Source organism: Ahaetulla prasina, chromosome 2 (genome assembly GCF_028640845.1).
Source record: "Ahaetulla prasina isolate Xishuangbanna chromosome 2, ASM2864084v1, whole genome shotgun sequence".
NCBI lineage: Eukaryota > Metazoa > Chordata > Lepidosauria > Squamata > Colubridae > Ahaetulla > Ahaetulla prasina.
This window is the reverse complement of record NC_080540.1, coordinates 156,440,502-156,466,662: the sequence shown is the minus strand read 5'-3', so window position 1 is coordinate 156,466,662 and position 26,161 is coordinate 156,440,502. Positions and strand designations below refer to the sequence as shown.

General features: G+C 45.0%; 1 protein-coding gene across 1 annotated transcript; it reads right to left on the bottom strand.

Annotated features, from left to right (window-relative positions):
- Positions 1–128: 128 nt before the first annotated feature.
- SLC39A5 (solute carrier family 39 member 5) lies at positions 129–26,161 on the bottom strand. The gene is made up of 12 exons (XM_058167928.1): positions 25,982–26,161; positions 25,640–25,822; positions 18,091–18,527; positions 16,167–16,389; positions 14,759–14,933; positions 11,962–12,131; positions 11,323–11,460; positions 10,215–10,290; positions 4,590–4,841; positions 4,212–4,292; positions 3,851–4,041; positions 129–2,426 (listed from the first exon to the last, which is right to left on the bottom strand). The coding sequence occupies exons 1-12, from the start codon at positions 26,159–26,161 to the stop codon at positions 2,274–2,276; spliced, it is 2,259 nt and encodes a 752-aa protein (XP_058023911.1). The 3' UTR covers positions 129–2,273.

The window sequence follows — 26,161 nt, the reverse complement described above, 5'->3', positions numbered from 1 at the left end:
TGCCTTGCTTTTTTTGCGTCTCCAGATACAATGTAGGTAAAAATACAAGAGATAACAGGTGAGAATTCTTGATGATGTGACTGTAATTTCATAATCTGAGTCAAAAATACATTTTCAAACCACAGATAATTTTACAATCTGTAAAACAATCCCCCCCCCCCCAATCAATATCCTTTTATACCATTTTGGCTTGTAGCCCAGACAGGGCAATTCTATTTAATCACCCTTGAGGTGCAGAAATATTTTAAAAAACCATTCCTATGCAGGAGCTTGGTTTTGACTGCATGAATTCAAGATATTTCTATAGAGGTACATGCCTATTCAGTGTGGTTTACTTCTAGGTAAAAAGTAACAGTTCCTTTGTGCTAAGAGAAACTTGAATAGGATGAAACGGGGGAGGGATTGGAGTATTTTTGCTACTTGAGAAATGAATTCAACTCAAGTGATACCATATCTCAGAATGTAATATACCAGCGAACTACTCTAACTTAAAACAGCGATAGAACAAACGCATGAGAAAATTATATGACAGTCTAATGTGGCTACTGCCACTGCCATGCTAGAAACAACCTACTTGGAATTCAAATGGTCAGTAAAGCTGAAGTTGATGGCAGCTCAGTTTCTCACCACCACACACCCCCAAAAGTCACCAGAAAGTAAGCAGGGGGAGTTTGACCAGAGTGTGTTTGTAACAATTGCCTATTTCCACACCAGTTATGGATTCCCAGAAACAAAGACAACCAGCACAGAAAGCAATCCTGCACAAATACTGAGGGATCATTGCCTGTTTCGGTATCCTGGGTATAACTCCAGAGCCTTTCTCTTTAGATTTACAAGGGTGGGGAACACTGGCCCTCTTAAGACTTGTGGACTCCAGCTCCCAGAATTCCTGACCCAATCATGCAACTCCCAGAATTCTGGGAGTTGAAATCCGCAAGTTGACTTTGTATATAATATGCAAATGGATGAAGACTATTGCTAACATAGTGTAAGCTGCCCTGAGTCTTCGGAGAAGGGTGGGATATAAATGCAAATAAATAAATAAAAAAGTCATCAAAGGGCCAGCTTTCCCCACCTCTGCTTTAGAATATGATGTCCTCCCAAACCGAAGACCATTAAGAATGTTCTGGCTGTGGCTATCAGAAAAGGTCCCCCTCTCTAAAATAGGCCACTTGGACAGTCCTCCCCTTGTATCTCAGCTGCTTTTACCCATGTATTATCTTCCTGCCTTTTGCAGTTGTTTATTCCAACACTACTGGGCCCTTCCTTGACATCTTGGAAATCTTGTTCTTTACAATTTGTGCTGGAGACTTTGGAAGTTTCCTGATTTAAGAGATTGAAATTCTGCCCCATTGCCTCCAGCAACCTTGCGCAGCATATGAAGTGTCCGTAGCAGGGACATTTTTCAGATATTCTTATTGGTAGTGTCAATGAATGCTGCTGAAAAAATAAAATTTAAAGACAAATTTCATCTCCCCTTTTAGCAAGTGCTTTTTATTGCTTGTTCTAGGACTTTCTTAGATTCCTTCAGAGGAGACATTAATGCAGGGCTGGCGTCTGAGCGTCTTCCTGTTTCTGCCTCTTGTAGCTGGAAAAAGGTAGCCCTTATCTAGCTTTTCTGTTCTATATTTGTACCATGCACACACCTACAGGAATCCTCTCTTCCCATCACAGAAAATCAAATCTCAAGCTCCTCTTGGATGTTGCCTCAGGTTTAACTGAGGTGTTTGTGGCTTTGAAGACCCAAATTTCTAACCTGGGATAACTGCTGCTTTTGAAACCATTATTTAACCAAAATGCAGCAGGAACCATGAGTACCTGGTACCGTACTAGAACCAACGGGTTACCTAGAATAGGTACACTTTCTTAAATAATTTCACTTTGCGTTAAAACAATACATTTAAATTAAGTCCACTCTCTCTTAAGACAACTTGCCCCCTCTTCCATTTAACAAAGTATAATGGGTTTTCAACATGCTAATTTTAGTGGCAACCTGCTTTAGTTTATAATGTCAGGCAGGCTGAATCAGACATACATTTTCATGGCACAAAGTTTTATTGGCACCATGCCCATTAACACAGGTTTGGGGCAGTTGGCAAAAGAGTTTTTCACTCTTCCAAACTTTCTTTAGTTTTCTCCAACTTCCTTGGATTACCCAATTACAGTAAAGGATTTTACAGCTGCCTTTTCAGCTATAGGGAGAAACAGTCATAACTGACAACAGAGCCAGGAGTGCATTTCGCCTTGCAGCTTGGAACTCCTTTTGAAATGTCCTACTCATTCATGCGGACACTGATATGTTCTTCAAAGAGAGCAATGCAGAGCATAAGGCCACCTCCACTGAGAAAGCCCAAGTTCTGAAGAATGAAGTGTCTGAAGGATCTTTTTTTCCTGCTGGTAGAATGCCGCTGCAACAGTTCGGGTAGCTAGAGAAAAACAACCAGCTGTTATCACCTTGGCAGCATTCATAGTCTAGACCAGGGGTCTGCAAACTTGGCTCTTTTAAGACCTGTGGACTTCAACTCCGCAAGCTGGCTGAGGAAATCTGGGAGTTGAAGTCCACAAGTCTTAAAAGAGCCAAGTTTGCAGACCCCTGGTCTAGTACAAACTAATTGACAGGATCTTTGCCTGTAAGAAGTCAGCAACAGCAAATGTATCAGGGGTGAAATCCAGCAGGTTCTAACAGGTTCTGGAGAACCGGTAGTGGAAATTTTAAGTAGTTCGGAGAACCGGCAAATATCACCTCTGGCTGGCCCCAGAGTGGGGTGGGAATGGAGATTTTGCAATATCCTTCTCCCAGGAGTGGGGAGCGAATGGAGATTTTGCAGTATCCTCCTGCCACGCCCACCAAGCCACACCACACCCACCAAGCCATCCCTACAGAACCGGTAGTAAAAAAAAATGGTTTTCACCACGGGGAAGAAATTTTAATATTCCAAATAAATGGTTTAAAATCTCAAGAGACAAGATGCTGAATTCAGAAAGGTAAACTTGACCTCATATTTCCACTTGAACCTCCCTTGGATGTTGAAAAGCTACAGCAGATGGAACTAGGCAAGAATCAGGGCCAGATATACCAAGGTTCAAAAAAAAAATAATCCTCAAATTTTGCATAATCCCTTCCCATTGCTTGTTTGAGGTTAAAGCTTTAGATTTAAAAAAAAAACACATTTTAATACCCCTGCAATTTGGACATCATTGTCTCTCTCCCAATTTAACTACAAGATTGTTAGATTAAAAAAACCGCTTTGTGCTTTCCATAAAGAAGGGTGAGGAAGGAAGGAATAAGTAAGAAGGAACATTTAACATTCTGTGGTCTCCCGAGTGACAGTGTGATGATTGGACTTGGAGAAGAGAGGCCTGGTTCAAGGCTCCAGGTGCCTACACAGTTCAGTGGGTGACCTTAGGCCCTCTGGTGTCAGCCACTCTTTCATTGCTACCATCAAGATAAAATTAGGGAAGACTCCCGCATATGCCACCACGGAGGTGGGTTTCGGCAGGTTCTGACCAGTTCTGGAGAACCGGTAGTGGAAATTTTGAGTAGTTCAGAGAACCGGTAGTAAAAATTCTGACTGGCTCTGCCCCCATCTATTCTCTGCCTCCCGAGTCCCAGCTGATCGGGAGGAAATGGGGATTTTGCAGTAACCTTCCCCTGGATTGGGGAGGGAATGGAGATTTTACAGTATCCGTCCCCTGCCACACCCACCAAGCCATGCCACACCCACCAAGCCACACACACAGAACTGGTAGTAAAAAAATTTGAAACCCACCACTGCACCACTCAAGGTCAGGTAGTAATAAATAAATTAAGGCTTGTACCATACAGAGAGACATGAAACATAGTCCTTACCATATCAACCAGAGCTACGTAGAGAAAAACACCAGCTGTGGTGGCAAAGATCCAAGGAGTGACTTGGGAAGTGTTCTGACTGACAACTGTCCCTAACACCATGCCCCAATAAGCCAGGAAAGCAGACAGCAGGTTAAACAACAGCACCCATCGGAGTGGCATGCCCGCCCGGATTAGGACAGCACAATCTCCTGCCAAAGAGAGAAAAAGTTAAGGCTACCTCAACCCCTCTGGAAGCCAGCCAATGTCTAGGCATGAACCTGTCGTGGCAGGTATGACTACTTTTGCTTTCCTGGTGCTTTGGGCACCAGGCAAAAAGATCAGGTAGTCCTGAAGCAGGATTATCCCCTTGTTCACTCACCCAGTTCATGGGGTAGTTCGTGGCAGAGGACTGCCAACGTAGTGCTTAAGCCGCTGGAGAGTCCATTCGAGAAGGCAGCCCCTAGAGAAGAAGAACAGCATAGCAAGGCATGTAAGCCTAAAAGAACCTATGTGGTGTAGCAGTGTTGGGCTAGGAGGGAGACGTTCCGGGTTCTAATCCACCCTCAGCCATAGAAGTTCCCTGGCGACTGTGGGATGGTCACTTCCTCTCACCCCGGCCTCCCTCAGGGTTGTGGGGGGAGAGGAAAAGCAGGAAGATGTTTGCCACCTTAAACTCCTGAGAAAAGGTTCTGCGAGAAGGAGATATTTTGCTTTTCTGTCACAGGATGGGAGCAAGGCGTGCTTAGAAACCACTGACCTATTGCCAATCCATCTGTGAAATTGTGTACCCCATCCCCAAGGATAACCATCCAAGCGATGTCAGCTATCCCAGCCTTGAGAGTCCCAGCTGGGCTGTGGGAATGACCATGGTGATGTATCTCTTCTGTTTGCTTTTCCAGGCTTGTCCTGTGATCTTCCGAGTTGTGAATTTGAATGGAGCAGTCCTGGATTTCGCCGTATACATTTCCAGTGTCCTCTTCTGGCACTCTCAAACTCTGCAATTCAGCACCTGAAAAGTTTAGACCATATTAAAAGAAGAAGAAAAAAGCGGTTTAACTTGCCTCTTTGACATGACGTCTTAAGGTCTTAGAACGTGTGACTGAGAGCCTAGGAAACGGAGAACATGCCAAACAATGCACATTGTCTAGAGCAAGGGTGTCAAACTCAAGGCCCGGGGGTCAGATCTGGCTCATGGGATGCTTAGATCTGGCCCACAGGGGAAACATCAAAGTACCGGCCCACAGTGCCTCTCCCAACATGTGGCCCTCCCAACATGTGGCCCTCCCAACATGTTTTCGCTGGCAGAGGGTTGCAGGAGGCCGTTGCAGCCAAAAATGGAGCTCAGGAGCCCATTTTCACTGGCCGAGCACTCAGACCACCACAGGTGCCCCCAACACAAGTGACATTGAGCTGCCCACCCCCAAGGTCAAACACAACCCTGATGTGGCCCTCAATGGAATCGAGTTTGACACCCCTGCTCTAGAGCTATCTCCAAGAATAGAGGAGCATAGGTTTGGAACAGCAGTTTGGCTTGTTTCCGAATCTGATTCCATTTGAGAAATAAAGGCACTGAGGTTTCAGGGAAACATGTTAGACCTTTGACCCACCTATCAATCCATTAGGACCTAGAGAGACTGAGCAAAGACACAGGTCAGATTCATGCCATTTTGCTGATGAAGCACAATATTCTCCCTCGATTGTACTGGATGGCAATTGATCATTTTAGAGATTCTGGACTAGGCCCTTCAACAGATGCTGCCTGCCCCACTCTCTAGTCATCTTGTTTTATTTAAAACATTTATATGGTCACCCATCTTTCAGCCAACTCTGGGTGGGTGGCTCCCAATCAAAGATTAAAAAACATATAAAATGATTTTTAAAGCTATAAAACCAGTTAAAACAGAAAACATTTTTTAAAAATCTGGCACCAATCTGTGTTAATGTGCTATCATCTAATCTTCTCCCAAAGCCTGGAGGGAAATCCAGGTCTTTAGGACATTATAAAAGATTAAAAGGTGGAGGCCTGCCAAACTTCAGGTGGCAGGATGTTCCATAGGGCAAGGGTTGCCATGGAAAAGTCATGCTTCCTAGTTCCCATTAGATGACAATATTTGGAGGAAGGAACCAATGGAGTGTGCCCATACTATTTGACCTGGTAGATGGATAGATGTCCTCAGGGAAAGGCGATACATTAGGTAGTCTGGTCCTGTGCCATATTCAGTACTTCTATCTATTGAACGAAAATGGCCCTTCACAATTATGGGATGCATTCTATAATAACATGGGATATGGGAAACATATTACCTACTAGTGTCTTTGTGTTACAAATTCATTTTTGTTTCTTCACTCAGTTCTAAATATATTTATTTTTGTTCCTTGCTGTATGTCTTTGAATTAACAGATTAGCTTCTAAAAGCTTCCTCAAACCTAACTATTTATTTATTTTATTTATTTTATTCGATTTTTATACCGCCCTTCTCCCGAAGGACTCAGGGCGGTGTACAGCCAAGTAAAAATCACAGTATAAATATTAAAAGAAATTAAAACAAACATATTATTAAGGTGGCCGAATTTAAAACAATTTAAAACATTAAAATATAAATAACCCCTATAAAATTTTAGGCCAGTTCCTCTTGAATAAATAGGTGCGTTTTCAGCTCACGGCGAAAGGTCCGAAGATCAGGCACTTGACGTAAACCAGGGGGAAGCTTGTTCCAGAGCGTAGGAGCTCCAACAGAGAAGGCCCTACCCCTGGGGGCCGCCAGCCGACATTGTTTGGCAGATGGCACCCTGAGAAGGCCCTCTCTGTGGGAGCGTACGGGTCAGTGGGAGGCAAAAGGTAACAGCAGGCGGTCCCGTAAGTACCCGGGCCCTAAGCCATGGAGTGCTTTAAAGGTGGTAACCAAAATATTAAAGCGCACCCGGAAGACCACAGGAAGCCAGTGCAAACTGCGCAGGAGTGGTGTTACATGGGAGCAACGAGTTGCTCCCACTATTACCCGCGCAGCTGCGTTCTGGACTAGCTGCAGCCTCCGGGTGCACTTCAAGGACAGCCCCATGTAGAGAGCATTGCAATAATCCAAGCGGGAAGTGACAAGGGCATGAGTGACCGTGCATAAGGCATCCCGGTCAAGGAAGGGGTGCAACTGGCGCACCAAGCGTACTTGGTGGAAGGCCCTCTTGGAGACGGTCGCCAAATGCTCATCAAACGACAGCCGCCCATCCAAGAGGACACCCAAGTTGCGCACCCTCTCCGTTGGGGCCAGTAACTCGCCCCCCACAGCCAGCTGCGGCTGCAGCTGACTGTACCGGGGTGCCGGCATCCACAGCCACTCCGTCTTGGAGGGATTGAGCTTGAGTCTGTTCCTCCCCATCCAGACCTGTACGGCTTCCAGACACCGGGACAGCACTTCGACAGCTTCGTTGGGGTGGTCCGGGGTGGAAAAGTACAGCTGCGTATCATCAGCGTACAGATGATAACTCACCCCGAAACCACTGATGACCTCGCCCAGCGGCTTCATGTAGATGTTGAACAGGAGGGGTGAGAGAATCGACCCCTGAGGCACCCCACAAGTAAGGCGCCTCGCGGTCGACCTCTGCCCCCCTGTCAACACCATCTGCAACCGGTCGGAGAGATAGGAGGAGAACCACCGATAAACGGTGCCTCCCACTCCCAAACCCCCCAACCGGTGCAGCAGGATACCATGGTCGATGGTATCGAAAGCCGCTGAGAGATCTAACAGGACCAGGGCAGAGGAACAACCCCTGTCCCTGTCCCTCCAGAGGTCATCCACCAACGCGACCAAAGCTGTCTCCGTACTGTGCCCGGACCGGAAGCCGGACTGGAACGGGTCTAGATAGACAGCTTCATCCAGGTACTGGGGAAGCTGCCATGCAACCACACTCTCTACAACCTTCGCCACAAAGCGAAGGTTGGAGACTGGACGATAATTACCCAAAATAGCTGGGTCCAGGGAAGGCTTCTTGAGGAGGGGTCTCACCACCGCCTCTTTCAAGGCGGCAGGGAAAACCCCATCCAACAATGAAGCATTTATAATTCCCTGGAGCCAGCCTCATGTCACTTCCTGAGTAGCCAGCACCAGCCAGGAAGGACACGGGTCCAGTAAACATGTGGTTGCATGTAACCTTCCCAGCAACCTGTCCACGTCCTCGAGAGTCACAGTCTCAAACTCATCCCAGACAACGTCAACAAGACGTGCCTCCGCCATCCCACTTGGATCATCGCAATTTTGGTCTAAACTATCCCGAAGCTGAACGATTTTATCGTATAGATAACCGTTAAACTCCTCAGCACGTCCCTGTAGGGGGTCATCCCGCCCCTCCTGGTGAAGGAGGGAGCGAGTCACCCGGAACAGGGCGGCTGGGCGGTTATCTGCCGATGCAATGAGGGTGGAAACGTAGGAACGTTTCGCCTCCCTCATTGCCACTAGGTAGGTCTTAGTAAAAGACCTCACTAGTGTTCGATCAGCCTCGGAATGGCTAGACCTCCAGGTGCTCTCTAGGCGTCTTCTCCGGCGTTTCATCTCCCTCAGCTCCTCAGAAAACCAAGGAGCCAATTGAGATCTACGCCGGGTCAGAGGCTGCAAAGGCACGACACGGTCCAAAGCCCCAGCCGCGGCCCGTTCCCAGGCCGCAACTAGTTCTTCAGTCGTGCCATGGGCAAGATCCTCAGGGAACGGCCCAAGCTCCGTCCGGAACCTCTCAGGTCCATCAGGCGCCTGGGACGGAACCAACGCATTGGCTCCGTCTCCCTGTGGTGGTGAGCGGCGGTCCGAAAGTCTAGGCGAAGGAGAAAATGATCTGACCATGACACCGGTTCCATCACTAAATCTCCCAATTCCAGATCATTAATCCACTGTCCAGAGATAAAAATCAAGTCTAGTGTGCCTCCCCCCGTGTGTGTAGAGCCATCGGTTACTTGAATCAGGTCCATGGCCGTCATGGAAGCCAGGAACTCCTGAGCTACCGTTGACGACAAGCCGGCCGATGGCAAGTTGAAATCCCCCATGACCAAAAGTCTGGGAATCTCAACTGCCACCCCGGCAAGCACCTCCAGCAGCTCAGGTAGGGCTGTAGTCACGCAGCAAGGAGCCAGGTACGTGATCAACAGACCCATCTGATTCCTATGGCCCCACTTCACAAGGAGGGATTCACAACCAGCTATCTGAGACACAGTGGACTCCCTCGGCTCTAGGCTTTCCTTAATCACAACCGCCACCCCCCCACCCCTACCTTGGGCCCTCGGCTGATGAAATGCACGGAAACCTGGTGGGCACAGTTCAACCAGGGGAACACCCCCCTCTGTGCCCAACCAGGTCTCCGTAATGCCCGTAAAGTCAGCAGACTCCCTCTGGATAAGATCGTGGATCAAGGAAGCCTTATTAACCACGGAACGGGCATTGCACAGCATCAGCCGAAGACCCAAGCTCTGAGGATCCTGACCATCCGGGGAACGAGTAAGGACTAAGGGGCCGGAGCACGTGATCGCTTTAAGACATCGAGCACGTGCTCCCAGAAAACGATACGACCCCTTGCCTCCGCCATATCTGCCTCTCCCACTTACCGTACAGATGGGATAACACACTCCGCTCTGAACATCCCCCTCCCCCCCGACTTCGGACCCGATGAAATAGTGCCGTGAGCATGCACTGGGATTGGCGGTCCCCTCCCCCCCTTTAAACCCCCCCCCGACGGGCTACCCCCATTACCCGACCTTACCCTCCCACCCCTTAAAAATTCCCTATTTAAAAAACCCCACAGGCTCTTTTTTTTCACATGCCACCTCTTTACTTATTTAGCTTTTTGTTTATCAGATTTATTTACTGCCCATCTCACAATTCCAGGCAACTTTATCTAAAACTAACAGCTTCTTGTCATGTACATCTTGTCAGCTAAATGTAGAACTGAATCACAATTTTGAAGGGACAAGTAGTATCAGCTAGATACTGATCGCTGAGACAATTTTCAGCTACTGTGTTTTCCCGAAAATAAGACCCCGTCTTATATTTTTTTGAACCCTGAAATAAGCATTTGGCCTTATTGCCATGTGCTCAAAAGCCCGATTGGGTTTATTATCAGGGGATGTCTTATTTTGGGGGAAACAGCGTATCTATCCAATAGCTGGACAAAAGAAAGAAAGAAGTCTTAGAAAAGAGCTGCCACTCAAATACATATTTTTATATATTTAAAATGCATTTATTCAAGTGGGCTCAAAGGTGTATAATCATTGAATCATGGCACATAAATTCCTTTGAAACCAGATTTCTAGGAGACACACATCTTCCCTGCTAAAATAGAATGTAAAGCATAGCAAAATACTAATATGGATTTGACGTACTGTACTAAGTAATTTACAACTCACTATGCAAAGTCCTCTCTGCGTCATTCTCATCCACCTTAGTAGACGATTGCTCCGGTTGCTTTCTAGCCGCACGTTTCTATCCAGAAAAAGCAAAACTTTTTTTAAAAAGCATGTTGAGATTTGAACCCCGCCCTAATCATGCCAGAGGGTATCGTCTCCTTGTAGTGGAGGGAACATGGCCATAGTTCAGAGATGCTTTTAACATTGATTGTACTTGATGGCAATTGATCATTTTAGAGATTCTGGACTAGGCCCTACAACAGATGCTGCCTGTCCTCTATGATTAGCCCCACTCTCTAGTCATCTTGTTTTATTTAAACAAATAACATGGCCATAGTTCAGAGATGCCTTTTCTTGTTCTAGGGCAGCGGTCAGCAACCTTAAACCCCCAAAGAGCCACAAAGGTCCCAACTGGAAGCCCCCCGTTCAATTCTGGAACTGACAGGAAGTCCAGTTTCCCTACCATTGAGTCTCCTCCTAGTACCGTGTCCTTTTTCCTCTACCTGTCCTAACCAAAAGCCCTATCAATTGTGGAGCTGATCGGAAAACCCGGCTCTTGCCATAGAGTCTCCTCCTGGCACGCCATGCTTTATTCCCTCCCCCCCCAAACCGGAAGCTCCTCTCAAAATTGTGGCACCAACCAGCGACAGGGAGCTGCAGCAGAGGGATGAAAGAGCTGCATGCAGCTCTGGAGTTGCATGTTGCCAACACCCACGCTAGTGCAATGGTCCCCAACCGTTCTGGCTCTGTGGATTGGTAGTGGTGACGGCAGCAGTGGTGGGGGAGAGAGGGATGGTTCCACGCAAGCAGCAGGCGGGCTCACGTGCAAAGTTCTATTTGTGCAAGCGGCAGGCACCATTGTGCAAATGGAGCTGAGTCCGCATGCCCACTGCTTGTACAAATGGAGTTTTATATGCTCATCCGCCACCTGCATGGCCTGATTCCCAATGGGCCACAGCTTGGTACCAGGTGGCCTCCAGAGCTGCGGGTTGCTGACCCCCATCATATAAGACATTTTTGTTTGTTTGACTTAGATTAGGCATATGTATATGAATAACACATGTCTTTTCCTGCCCTGAGGAGTGTTATAATCCAGTGCACTTCTTACCCTCCTTGCACGAATTTGGTTGAGGGTTCCCATGAGATTCTCAGTGAGGAAGAGAAAGTAAATGCCTCCTAGGACACATAGACCCTTCAGAATGCCATCGTCTTCCGAGGACAGCAAGCCATGGGAGCCCACTTGTGCCTGAATAAAAACAATTGTTCTGAGCAGAGAAAGGAAGAATTCAGAGCAGAGATTAATCCTTTTAAACCACTTTAAAATAGGACTGGAAAGATCTGAGCAAAAATCCCCCCATTTGTTCTTCATGGAAACATGACAGGAGTTCAATTTTGATTCTTTGACCCTATTCACCTGGGAGCAAGTGCAAGTCCCTCTGAGTTTAACTCCGCTGAGTTTAACTCATCATTAACGCATTAATGATGAGAAATCCTGTTTTCAAGAAAACAACTAAAAGGGAGGCAAACCAGCAAGTCCTGAGGAGTATTCACTGAGTTGAAACGTGGGACATGCCTCATTAAAAACAATGGGATCAAAGAGGACAAAGTATTGATGAGAATGATGTGAAGAGGGCAGAATCCCAACGTCTTAGGTGGGCTTCCCTGTACAAGGTTGAGATGGTTGGGTGGTACCTACTTACCTCTGGACAATTGTACCCCAAATGGAAGAAAGAGGGGTGGTACATACATGTGGCCAAAGGTGCAGCAAAGCGTCCCCACATAATGTCCCTACAGCCAACGCCACCAGAAAAGTCAGGAGGAACTGGAAGATTTCTCGACTGAATAGGGGCACCAAGATGATGGCCAGTGCTGAAGGCAAGCTGGTTAGGGTGATAGCCAAAAATCCCCAGCCCAGGCCTGTGGAAAGCATAGAGAGTGACAGGAATAAGAAACACAACTAGCAAGTTGCACACAGTGGTGTCCCTATTAGCTACACTTTCCTGGGATGGAAGGACTAGAATACTTTCTCTCTACAGATTGCAATGAATAGTTTCTTCACAAGAGAGTAATGAAGGCAAACGCAATTATATATCTTCTTAAAATAACTCCTAGAAAATAGGTTGGAGGCACAGGATGTTGGGAAAAAGCCAATTTGCTGAAAGAAAAGTTGAATCAAGAAACAATGAATAAAGACTCAGGCAAATTGAGACTTGAGTATGATTTTGGAAGATATTTTCTCTTATATTTAATAAGGATTATCTGAGGAACAATTTGAGTGACCTTGAAGGGAACATGTGGAACAGGGGTGAAATCCAGCAGGTTCTGACAGGTTCTGGAGAACCGGTAGCAGAAATTTTGAGTAGTTCGGAGAACCGATAAATACCACCTCTGGCTGTCCCCAGAGTGGGGTGGGAATGGAGAGTTTGCAGTTACCTTCCCCTGCCACACTCACCAAGCCACAGCACATCACGCCCACCAAGCCACGCCCACAGAACTGGTAGTAAAAAAATTTGAATTTCACAATATTGTTTTACATATTTTAAATAAGTATGCAGCAGTGTGGATTTACAGAAGAAATGTGGAATTCTTCACAAGACTAGAGAGAATGGTAAAAAAAAAAAAGAAGGAAAGAACTGAATGCTGTAAGGAAGCCACGCTGAATGACTGAGGGAGTTGTCTAGGGAAAAGGAGGGAGGAGAAATAAGAGCACAAAACTAACATTGCTACTGCATTTATATAGCAGCTTATATTTATAAATTGAACCTTCTGCCATGTCTACACTTATTTTGTTTATTTTTCTAACAAAATATATTGTTTTGATGAGGTTGGGTAACTGACCACCCCCTGACGTGACCCCCGCCACAGCACCCAATTTACAATTTGCCACATCCAGAATTTTCAGCTACTCCTTTTGATAAATTAAAGGTAGATGTGGAAGTAGGAAACCAACTGCTACCTCACACATTCCCCAAACTATAAACAGTAATAAACACCCTCCCTCAAAAATCACATCACCAAAATCCATTGATTGAGGCACCCAAAATGAATGCGTCTTCAAGGCTGGGCCTGGAAACATTTTGCTTCCCCCTGCACCTCCTACTCCCTTTTCAAGCTCTACAGGTAGTCTTCAATTTACGACCAAAACTGAGCCCAAAATTTCTGTTGCTAAGTGAGACATTTGCCCCATTTTACTGCCTTTCTTGCCATAGTTGTTAAGCGAATCATCGCATTTGTTAAGTTAGTGACTGTTGTCACTAGCAGCGGAGTCAGACAGTGAGGAGGCTGGGGAGGAACATGGGCCAGTCCTAGAGTCTGGGGAAGGCCCAGTCAAGGGCTCTGCATCAGAGGCAGAGATGGGGCCAGGGACATCTGGGAGTGATGCGCGGACTCCGGAGCCCCCAGAGTCAGACAGCAGAGAGGCAGAAGAACAGGAGGAGCATGTTCTTAGTGCACGCATGCGCAGAGCTGCCAGAAGGCAAGAGCAGCTAAAGCAAAAGGGACGACTCGGGAGTAAGGCCAGGAGATGATTGGCCCCTCCCATAAGGCTTAAAAGAGAAACAGAGGCACTTGGCCCTTTTTGCAGGAAAGCAACATTGCTAACTCTGTTTCCAGTCGGCGTCTCTTGTTTGTTTCTGAACTTCATGGGGCTTTGCCAAGTAACGCCTTTGGCAGGATGTCAAAGAAGATAAAGGTTGGTAATTATCCCAAAGGACTTCTTCCGAAGGACTTGTTTTGCAACTAATTGGGACTCAGCTGGGAATGAACGTAATTCTCAGCTGTTACAATAAAATTGGTTTATTTGGGACTAATTGTGTCTTGTAATGAGTCAGAAAGCCTAGGTCACAACAGTGACACGGTTGTTAAAGTGAATCTGGCTTCCCCATTGACTTTGATTGTCAGAAGGTTGGAAAAGGTGATCATGTGACCTTGGGACACAGCAACGGTCATAAATATGAGTCAATTGCCAAGCATCTGAATTTTGATCATGTGATCATAAGGATGCTGGAACAGTCCTAAGTGTGAAAAATAGTCATAAGCAGGGGTGAAATCCTACTGCTTCGGAACAGTTCGGGTGGACCACTAGGGATTATAGGCATCAGTTCACCGAACCAGTAGTACAGCACAGACTGAGGGAAGGATGGTAGGCAGGAATATTCCCCTCCCCATTTTTCTGCCATTTGCGGCAAAAAGTGGCTGGGAGGGGAGAGGCCAGTGAGAAGCCCCTCAATGTGAGTGATGTCGATCGAGTTGGCCACACTCACCCAGTCACATGACCTCCCCCAACAAGCCATGCTGACAGAACCAGTAGGGGAAATTTTTTAATTTCACCCCTGCTCATAAGTCACTTTTTTCAGTGCCGTTGTAATTTTGAACAGTCACTAAATGAACTGTTGTAAGTTGAGGACTACCAGTAAAGTGGAGGGGACAGCTTTGACCATGCCTCCTCCCATGACATCACTAACTCCGCCTCCTACTGCTCACCCAGGCCAACCTCACTGGAGATGTGCCAGTCGGAGTGATTTGAGAAGGGCGGAAGGGCTTACCAATCCAGAGGGAATTCCCGGCTGTGTCGAAAGTCACATCGTCCAAGTGCTGGATGCAAACACGGCTATCGATCTGGTAGAGCAGGGCTGGGCACAGCAGGGTGAACTGCTCTGGGGTGATTTTGGAGACGGTATTCATGCCAAAATTGACAAGCAGCTGAGACACATTGAGGCACTGGAGAGAGAAGGACAACCAGGAAGGCTGTTTATTGTGGAATTTAGTAATGGGACTAAAATGGGCTTTCCCCCCCCCCCCAACCAGGAAAGAACGCACTTCCACTGCAATTATCCATCATCCATTTTTTTGTGGGGGGCACTCCTGAGCAAAGGAAAAAACCACTGCCCAGCTTGGGAAGGGAATTACAATAACAGAAATGGGTAGCGTGGTAAATCAGAGATACGTTGTGCTTTCTCTGGGAGCTACAGAAAAATTCATCATTCCTGAAAAGCGGAGGTAGGATTCTACACCAGTCGGGCAACATTGAATTTCTATGTGAGTGTGGTGGTGTCTGTATGTGACTATATCAGAGGTGGGTTTCAGCAGGTTCTGACCAGTTCTGAAGAAGTGGTAGCAGAAATTTTCGGAGAACCGGTAGTAAAAATTCTGACTGGCCCTGACCCCATCTATTTTCTGCCTCCCAAGTCCCAGCTGTTTGGAAGGAAATGAAGATTTCGCAGTAACCTTCTCCTAGATTGGGGAGGGAATCGAGATTTTACAGTATCCTTCCCCTGACACGCCCACCAAGCCACACCCACCAAACCATGCCACGCCCAGCATGCCACGCCCACAGAACTGGTAGTAAAAAAATTTGAAACCCACCACTGGACTATATGGATGGGCACCTATTTTAATAGGACCTGTTTTTATAGGATGGATTTTGAAAACAGATGTCTGGTTGCATTGGTTTAAGTCCCATCTATTCTGGGGGATAGCTGGTGATAACCAAGTTTCTGTCAATTAGCTTGAAGACCAGATGCAGTCTGAAGGTCTTCTATAGGTTACCATCCATAGGTGTTGAGCTGTGAGTGCCCCATTTCAAGCACATATATGAGTTCTTTCCAAGTGAAATATGTGCTCAGTATAAACAAAGAATCTTGACTCATTTTCTTTCTTTCAGTCCATAAAATACAATTTATAATCTCCCCACTCCCGCCAACACATCCGCAGGGGTCTCCAACCTTGGCAACTTTAAGACTTGTGGATTTCAACTCCCAGAATTCCTCAGCCAGCAAAGCAAAACTGGCTGAGGAATTCTGGGAGTTGAAGTCCACAAGGCTTAAGTTGCCAAGTTTGGAGACCCCTGCTTTAAAGCATAATTGCTTCCCTGCCAGCCCAATATGGTCATTACACTTGATGCGGGGAGGAAGGAAATCTTGAGAATGACTCCAACCCATCTCCAATTCTTACATCTTCATGCAGGTGATTGAAGACCGAATGATCCAAGGCAATGACGCCCTCCAGAAGGTTCAGCTTAGAATGTCCGTGGGGAGACATGAAAACATTTTCCTCTTTTTCCTTGACAGGTTTCTCTCGGCCTTGCCCAAAGCTGGGCTTGAGGTCATGGCTGGCCTCATGGAAGGTAGGAGACACTGAGGTATGGAGTTCGGGCTCCAGCAGAGAGAATCCTGGCCTGAAGGACACGTGAAATCATCATCAACTCAACAGGGAAAGATTTCACTGAAACGTGAAGAAACCATTTGATACCGTAAGGCTAACTAAATCTCCCTGAGAATAATCAGAAGGAGAAATAGAACTAAAATACACAAAGCTGCAGGTTTGAAGATAATTATTATTTTCAATGTATACCTCACTTTTATACCTGGAGTTCATCAGGGTGTACATAAATCTCCCTCTTTCTGTTTTTCCTCACAACAATCCTGTGGGGTAGTTTGGACTAAGAGTTAGTGAATGAGGGTGGGATTTCCTAGTCGAAAGCAGAATCAGTGCATTGCATTCCTTTCATGACATTTCTTAATTATTATAAAATTTAACCAAATAATATATATGGGGTCCTCGCTTAGACTGCGGCACAGCAGCTTTGGCAGTTAGCAATGGTGATGAAAATATAACCTTGTGACCTGTTCGCTCATTTACAGACTATAGACTGGGTCTGCAAAGCAAAAGAACACTGAAATAAGATCATAAGTACGGTAGCAGTTTTGTTTAGTGACTGCTTTGGTTAATGACTGAGTTGCCAGTTCCAGTTGGGGTTGCTAAATGAGGACTACCTCTATCTTTTTTGAATTTATCTCTCTCCTCCCAATGTAATGTTAGCCCAAATTGTTTGAACTGATGGCTGACAGAGAAGAGCTGCTGCTTCGTTTCCTTTTTTCTCTTTCAGTGGTTGAAGCAGGCCTATCATTGCTAGCTTTCGGCTTCTTGAAAGACAAGAAATATTTCAACAGCCCCATTTCAGCAGGTTGCCTGGTTCAGCAAGATCAGAACGCTGAGGCTAGCAATATGTTTATTTTGCTCGGGCTTAGATGTGCAAGATGTTAGCTGCCAATCAAGAGCGTAACAAACACCATGCTTTAATTAATTCATTCTTCAATGGAAATATGCGCTGGCAATTTTCCTTTGTGTACAGACGGAAGTATCTTTCCCTCACGCTGTAGAACCAGGGTGGCTAATTTGTCACAGACCTCGCTTGGCACTTGCCAGGTTGGGTCTCTGCCCCACCTGACTTTAACATTTTCTTCAGATTCTTTCCTGGAGAATAAATATAGCAGCGGGAAACAAAGAACCAGCCCTTAGCATCAGCTTGATTTATCTCTGGGTGCCACAGAGGTATTCTTAGCAAACAAACAAGGTCCGGATTTGCTTTGTTTGGAAGTACATCCAGCCTGCCCAGAACAACAAGGTAAAGGTACCCTGAAATCCTCTGGAAAGGCTACGGGGAGTGTGTGTGGGGGGAACGCTCCTATTTACCTTCTGACCGGGGGTGCTATTCAGCAGGTTCTGACAGGTTCTGGAGAAGCGGTAACAGAAATTTTGAATAGATCGGAGAACCGGCAAATACCACCTCTGGTTGGTCCCAGAATGGGGTAGGAATGGAGATTTTGCAATATTCTTTCCCCAGGAGTGGGGAGGGAATGGGGATTTTGCAGTATCCTTCCCCTGCCATGCCCACCAAGCCATGCTCACCAAGCCACACCACACCACCCCCACAGAACCGGTAGTAAAAAAAATTGAATTTCACCACTGCTTCCAACAAATGGATCTTTGGGGACTGTCCATGCTCACTTGGAAAGCTGTTTTATGAATGGACAAGCCCTCCCCAGGGCGGCCATTTTTGCCCGCTGGATGTTTCCAGTCTTTAAAATATGCCCACCTGGTGGCGGTGATACTCTCCACTTGAGTCTCGGCCCCGTGCTCTGTCTTGCCGATGTGGTCCAGCGCTGAGTGGGAGTGCAGGTGCTTGTTCTCCTGGACCTCAAGGATATCCAGATGGGAGACATGACCGTGTCCCAGTTCCTCGTGTTCAATCTCTACCACCTGCACTTTCCCCAGCCCCAGGCTTAGCAGGAGGCGGGTCAGGCCCTCGAAGGACAAAGTGCCGTTCTCACCATACTGCCCAAACAACTGCTGCAGGTAGTAACCGTGCTCTTGGGTGGCGTCTTCCAGCGGAGGCCCCGCAGCTCTGCCAGCCAGCAAGTCATGCGGCTTACCCTGGGAAAAATGGCATATGGCCTGCAGGGAGAGCCAAGCCAGGCAGAATCTGGCCAGAGGGAATCTCAGAATCCGCTGGTCCATCAACAGGGGCCTGCACTGAAAGGGGGGGAAAAAAACCTCTGAAGGAGAATTGCAGTCTTAGAACTGTGGTACTTATCCACAGATCCTTATTTGCTGACATCTGTTAGGACAGAGAAATCCTTGCCATGACTGGCTAAGAGAAGAACTTGCAAGAGGACGTAAACTTCTCAACCAGTACAGTAGGAGAGACCTTCTATGCATCTGTTCTTGATAGGATTCCTTGAAAGTTCTCAAAGGTTTTGGGCTTGCACAATAAACATCTCAATTATTTCCTCCTAGTTCTGATCCATGTTTGCATGTAACTAAATCTTGATAATTTTTCTATTTTTGGTTTCTATGCTGCCACAATTAAAAAAGCTCTCCAAGGCTCCATATGGAAAATACAGGTAGCCCTTGAGGGCCCTCAAGGCTGGGCCTGGAAACATTTGGCTTCCTCCATACCTCCTACTCCCTTTCCAAGCTGTATAGGCAGTCCTCAACTTACGACCATAATTGAGCCCAACATTTCTGTTGCTAAGTGAAATATTTGCTAATATTTTACGACCTTTCTTGCCACAGTTAAACTAATCACTGCAGTAGTTATGTTAGTAACAACACAGTTGTTAAGTGAATCTGGTTTTCCCCATTGATGTTGCTTGTCAGAATGTCGCAAAACGTGGACACACTGCAACCGTCATAAATATGAGTCAGATGTGTCTAAATTTTGACCACGTGACCATGGAGATGCCGCATTGGTCATAAGTGTTTTTTCAGTGCTGTTGTAACTTTGAATGGTCACTAAATGAACTGTTGCAAGTCGAGGATTACTTGTATAATGGTAAAGGTAAAGGTTTCTCCTGTCCTGTCATTTCTGATTTTAAAGGTGGTGCTCATCTCCGTTTCCTAGCTGAAGGAGCCAGAGTTGTCTGAAGACATTTCCATCATCATGTGGTCAGCATGACTAGACACTGAGGTGCGCAGAACACTGTTATCTTCCCACTGAAGTGGTACCTATTTATTTACTCATATTTGCATGCTTTTGAATTGCTAGGTGGGCAGGAGCTGGGGCAAGTAACAGGAAGCTGATTTGAAAGTATCCTGGTGTTGGGGGCATGGCTAGCATCGCGGCGAGATGACACATCTCTTGGAAACTCCGAGGGGCAGCGTCGAATCCACCTTATCTATTCCGATTGCTTATATTTGAGTTTCAAGAGCTGGCTATTTAAAAATAAGACTTTAAAACATCCTTATGCACCCCACCTCCGTTTTCAGTTTTCAATCTAAGCAACTTAGAAATTTATATTCATTATTAGTTATTTATTAATTTTATGTGCTGCCTGTCTCACAGAGTGACTCTACACCGACCTGATTTCTCTAATTTTAAATTAAAAATCCAACTTCCTTTGACCTGATTGGGGGGGGTTTGTCACTAATTCAACGGACTCTGATTTGAGCCTCTTTTTGATTAATATAGAAAATTAATGACTAGTTTACAGAATTCAACTTTTGAAAGGAGGATATTTCCAATAAATAAAGTAACTTTATTAAATTAGATAAGAGAACAGGGTAAAAATAACATTTTGCTTCTTGTACATATTTTTTTTTCAAGACCATCTATATTCAAAGTGGTCATATGAGCTGACCTATATTTACACTTCTGTCTGGTATTTAGTTAACCTGCAGCAGGTCAATTTGCAACTGTAGAGTGTTCCTCCCCACAAGATCATCTTCCTGAAATTTGGTTTATGCATCTCAATGGGATCCCTTCACAGACCATGTTAAGCCAAAATGAAACTACAATCACATAGCTTGGTGTAGTATAAGAAGCCATACATTCAGTGGTGGGATTCTGCCGGTTGTACCCAGTTCGGTCGAACTGGTAGCTGGGGCTTGGGAGGCTCCACCCACTCGCCCGGACATCATCACATCCTTTTTTTATGCTCTGCGCATGCGCAGAAGGTCCTGTGCATGTGCAGAGGTGTCATGCGCAGAGGTGGTTGCTCCAGAGGTGAGTTTCAGCAGGTTCTGACCAGTTCTGGAGAACAGATAGTGGAAATTTTGAGTAGTTCAGAGAACCGGTAGTAAAAATTCTGACTGGCCCTGCACCCATCTATTCTCTGCCTCCCAAGTCCCAGCTGATCAGGAGGAAATTGGGATTTTGCAGTAACCTTCCCCTGGAGTGAGGTGGGAATGGAGATTTTACAGTAATCTTCCCCTGCTGTGCCCACTAAGGCAAGTCCACCAAGCCATGCCATGCCCACCAAGCCATACCCACAGAACCGGTAGTAAAAAAATTTGAAACCCACCACTGGGTTGCTCACATTTGCGAACCAGTTGTTAAGATAAGTCAATACTGCCCCTGCATACATTGGATTGCAAAGTCAAAGCAGAGGTAAAGACTGGTTTTTAAATGGATCCCTTTTCCTCGTGCATCAATTTCATAGCTATAATTTTAACTAACCAAAATAATAAAGGAGACAGTACTTTGTACAAGCCTTTGTCATCTCCGTGACCTAGAGATTTCACGAGTCTTCTAGCAAAAACAGCTACAAAGTTGTAAACATAGCAAACATAAAAACACTGAAGCAAATACTTAAAGAATGTAATCAAAGTACCTGACCCTCTCACGATGCCCAGGCTAGGATAAAATTTGGAATTGCTGATCAGCCTTCAACCGTTTTGAATATCTGAGTAAAGGAGATTCAGAGGAGATGCTCGTAGATAATTTCACCTCTTGGTTGGTGCCTGCTTTTTCCGGCTGCCTTGAGCACCAAGTCAAACAGCAACTCTAGAGCAAATAACAATATCTGAGTTTGGATCTGCCTGAAGGATGGGTGGATTATTTTGGAGCAGAGTAGGTGGGCCTGCCAGGCATTAGCCCCTCCTTCTGTCAAAACAACAGGTGGGAACTGGGGGCATTAGAGGATTGTTGGACTCTCCCCAGAAATGTAGAGAGATAAGTAGGAACAAATATCTTTTGGGGACCACTGAGAAGGAATGGGACCACTGAGAAGGAATGGGAAAAGAATTGAGCAATCAGTCAAAATGTAAATATGCATCTCTTTCCATGGGTACAGCGACCCCTTCAGTTTTTCCAACAGATACAGGGCTTCCTGACCACTAGGGAGAACGGCCTTCCTTCAGCCAATGGATTCCAGATGTGTTAATTCAAGGCTACTGTTCCAGCAAGGTTGTGTGTCTGTAGGGCCAACAGGACTTTACGTGGTAGATAGCAGGCTAGAGAAGTGAAGTTGCAATCCTTCATCCATTTCCAAAGGCAGTTCATATCAAATAAATATGAATGAGCTGTTTGTATGACAGCCGATTTGGCTGAGTCTGTTTTATATATTTTCCCCTTTTCAATTGCTCATAAAAAGGTTAAGGTTCCCTTCGCACATATGTGCTAATCGTTCCCGACTCTAGTGGGCGGTGCTCATCTGTTTCAAAGCCGAAGAGCCAGGTCTGTCTGAAGACGTCTCCGTGGTCATGTGGCCAGAATGACTAAACGCCAAAGGCGCACGGGATGCTGTTACCTTCCCATCAAAGGTGGTCCCTATTTTTCTACTTGCATTTTTTATGTGCTTTCGAACTGCTAGGTTGGCAGAAGCTGGGACAAGTAACTGGAGCTCACCCTGTTATGCAGCATTAGGGATTTGAACTGCTGAACTGCCGACTTTTTTGATCGACAAGCTCAACGTCTTAGCCACTGAGCCACCGTGTCCCTTTCAATTGCTCATAGAAGCTACCTATTTGATTGAAGAGCTGTAGGATTAGAGGGGCTGAAATAAAGCATTTCTTTGTACAGGTAGTCCTCGAGTTATGACCACATTTGAGCCCCGTATTTATGTTGCTAAGTGAAACATTTGTTAAGTGGGTTTTGCCCCAAAAAATGCTTTTTGCCACAGTTGTTAAGTGAATCGATGCATTTGTTAAGTTAGTAACTTGGTTATCGCATGAATCTGGATTCCCCATTGAATTTGCTTGTCAGAAGGTCGCAGAAGCTGGTCATGTGATCCCAGGACACTGCAACCCTCATAAATATGAGTCGGTTGCCAAGGATCTGAAGTTTGATCATGTGACCATGGGGAGGTTGCAACAGTTCGCAACGGTCATAAGTCACATTTTTCAGTGCCATTGTAATTTTGAACAGTCACTCAATGAACTGTTGTAAGTCAAGGACTACCTGTATGATCCGATCATGGAACTTACTGCTTAGAGGTGAATGTTTTAAAAGAGATTAGATATATTGATTACGGAGAAATGTATTAACTTTTGCCAGTAACTTAAAGAAGGCTCTATTAAATTAGAGCTTCCAGCTTCACAGTCACTCTACCTCTGAATATTAGTTGCTTGCTTTGAAAGCAAATGATACAGTGTAGCCTGTTTCCATGTTTTGCCTGCAGGCTTTCTGGAATCATCTGACTGATCATGATTTACGCTGGACCAGATGGAAACTTGCTCTGATCCAGACAAGCTTGCAATATATATTCCTATCCCTTTAAGGCAATTTTTCTCAACCTCAGCAGCCTTAATAGGCATGGACTTCAACTCCCAGCAAACATCAGACATCTTAAAATTGCAGAGGTTGAGAAACGCTGCTTTAAGGCATGGAAATGGCTTCCCGCTGCAGTTCTCTTCATACCAAGCCAACTTGGTAGATGGATAAAGAAAACAATGGGAGCTGTAGTCCAAAAACATTTGGAAGGCTGCAAGTTCTTTCTGTTCTAAGGTGTCTTTTGAAACAATAACTTTTAAAAAGGTGGGGATATTGCTTGTTCTAGTCTTGCAAGCCACCAATTGGTTTATCTGGAGGAGTTAATGGTTCATTTGCAGCCCAGCAGGCCACTCCAAAAATGCAGATAGCTCTGTTTGTGGCCAAACAGGATGTATTAAAGGTCAATTTTTAGTTGCAGAGGTATGTTTTTATAAAAGGCTTGGAAATTGGGAACAAGCAGATTTATTTCTTCTATTTGTTTGGAAACATTTCTCCTCCCTTCGTGATATTTCTAGCATTCCGGCAACAGTGGGAATAAAAGTCTCCAATTGAAGTGATATCAAGATGTTGTTGTGAGCCTGTTGCAGGATATTATTATACTCATGTAAATACATAACACTGAAATAAAAAACAACAACAACAGCTCAATGCAGAGGGATCTCCAGGTGGAACTGACTATTGTATTGAAACTTAACCATTTATCAAACACTAAGCTAAATTAAAATAAATATTTTATATCATATTAGCCAGATTAAAATTCATATATTTTTGTGTGTAAGGAAGATCAGAAAGCTGTTGGCAACACCTAGCCTGCAGATGCCGGTTCTTAACAATTGTCACATTGAACATGAATCTTTAAAAAGGAAAGCAACAGCTGTTGGGAACACAGAGTAACTCCTAGGAAGTTTTTTTGCAGGTCTCTTAGATCAAATAGGCCTTTTCCACACTATAAGGAAGGTAGCCCAGTTGATGCATCATAACTGATATTGAGTCTCTTGGAAATAAAAAGTTCGAACTGCCCAAAGCACTGCTGATCCAGTTCTACAGAGGAATTATTGAATCTGTCATCTGCACCTCCATAACTGGTTTGGCTCTGCAACCAAACAAGACAAACACAGACTTTAACAGATAATTAGAACTGCAGAAAAAACAATTGCTACCAACCTGCCTTCCATTGAGGAGCTGTATACTGCATGAGTCAAAAAGAAGGCAGTGAAGATATCTACAGACCCCTCACATCCTTGACATAAACTGTTTCAACTTCTACCCTCAGGGCCCTGCACACCAGAACAACTAGACACAGGAACCATTTTTCCCCGAATGCCATCACTCTGCTTAACAACTAATTCCCATAACACTGTCAAATAATTTACTAAGAATGTATTCTTCTGTTCCTTACTAGTATCTCTTTCCACTTATTACTATAACTATGTTTCTTGTATCTTTCAATTTATATTGTTTTTATTTGTTTCCTAGTACGATTTGATAGCTTATTAGTAACCTTGACTATCACTAAGTGGTGTATCATATGATTCTTGATGAATGTATTTTATTCTCCTTATGTACACTGAGAGCATATACACCAAGACAAATTCCTTGTGTGTCCAATCACACTTGGCCAATAAAGAATTCTATTCTATTCTATTCTATTCTATTCTATTCTATTCTATTCTATTCTATTCTGTTCTGTTCTATTCTATTCTATTCTATTCTATTCTATTCTAATGTTGAACAGCCTCATTTGCAATAAAGGTATTTCAGTGCTGTGACCTTATCATCATGAACTGTAGTATGTTAAAGAAGCCCACGCTTCATATTGGTTGTATGTTGTCTTGCATTATGTCTGGGACACCAATCATATTGCAGGGTTCTCCAAACTTGGCAACTTTAAGAGTTGGGGACTTCGACTCCCAGAATTCCTCAGCCAGCCATGTTGGCCCTGATATAGGGGAACTCTTTGTGACTGCAATGTCTTTGAATTAGTTGGGGAGGAGGTAGGTAGACAACTCTCTGGCTGCTCTTTCGCAAATGGAACCTCTGGGAAGCGTTAAGATAATAAGGAAGTTAAGAAAGAAACTGCAAGGGCAGACTTTGTTACTTCTGCGTTCTGCTTCTTCCCAAATGGCCAAATAGATGCTTTGTTGGACCCAGGAAGGCAGGACTTTTGTTTGTGATGAATAGAATAGAATAGAATAGAATAGAATAGAATAGAATAGAATAGAATAGAATAGAATAGAATAGAATTTATTGGCCAAGTGTGATTAGACACACAAGGAATTTGTCTTTGATGCAGAAGCTCTCAGTGTACATGCACAGCAACAGAGTCATAATAATCATAATAATGATGCCAATAAGAGGGTAAGATGTAAGGGTTGCTGCAGGAAAGAATGAAAAATGAGGGTTGGGGGAGAAGTGTCTTCCGAGGCCAAAGTCTTCTGATAAAAGCTTAATGGAAGTCTTCCATGGGTCTTCCATGAGATCGTTAGGAGTTGTCAATCCTGATATGTTCAGGGTGGAACAAACCTGTCTAGACATTCTATCCAACGTAGAACATCTTGTACATGGAATAGAAAACCCAGGGCCCTTGATTAGATTCTCATCAATGGGTCCCAGAAAAAGAACACTATCTACAGTTGGCCTCCATGAGAGTTACCTTAGAAGTTTCAGCCTCCGAGAATGGCAGAAGTTCTTGCTTCCAGGGCTTGAAGGGTTGCCTGTCAGTCTGTCTGTCTGACACCAGGAAGGGATAAAGGGCGCTCTGGCTCTGTTCAAATGCTGCTCGATGACCTGGGAGTGGTAATGTGGAGGCAGGCAGCTGAGGAGAACTAGGGAGGAGCTTGGAAATCAAGAGTTTATCTGGTTCTTGATAACGAAAATATTGGGTTGCCACATTTTTATCTCAATTTTTTCTCCTTCTACATTAAAGCAACCAATCATGGATTAAAATGTCCTGGGCACAAAACAGAATACAAAATAATGGTCATCTTCTTCCTACCTCAAAGGATTTTGAAAGCAGGGCAACACGGTCAGGAACTAACACAGCATTTTCACTCCTAACTTTAAGCCAAAGGCAGTTTAGTGGCAAACCTACCCATCCAGGTTTGTTAATGGCTTTGGTCTCAGGAACAGGGAACTTGTGACTCTCCAAATGTTCCACAGAAGAAGCTGTAGCCAT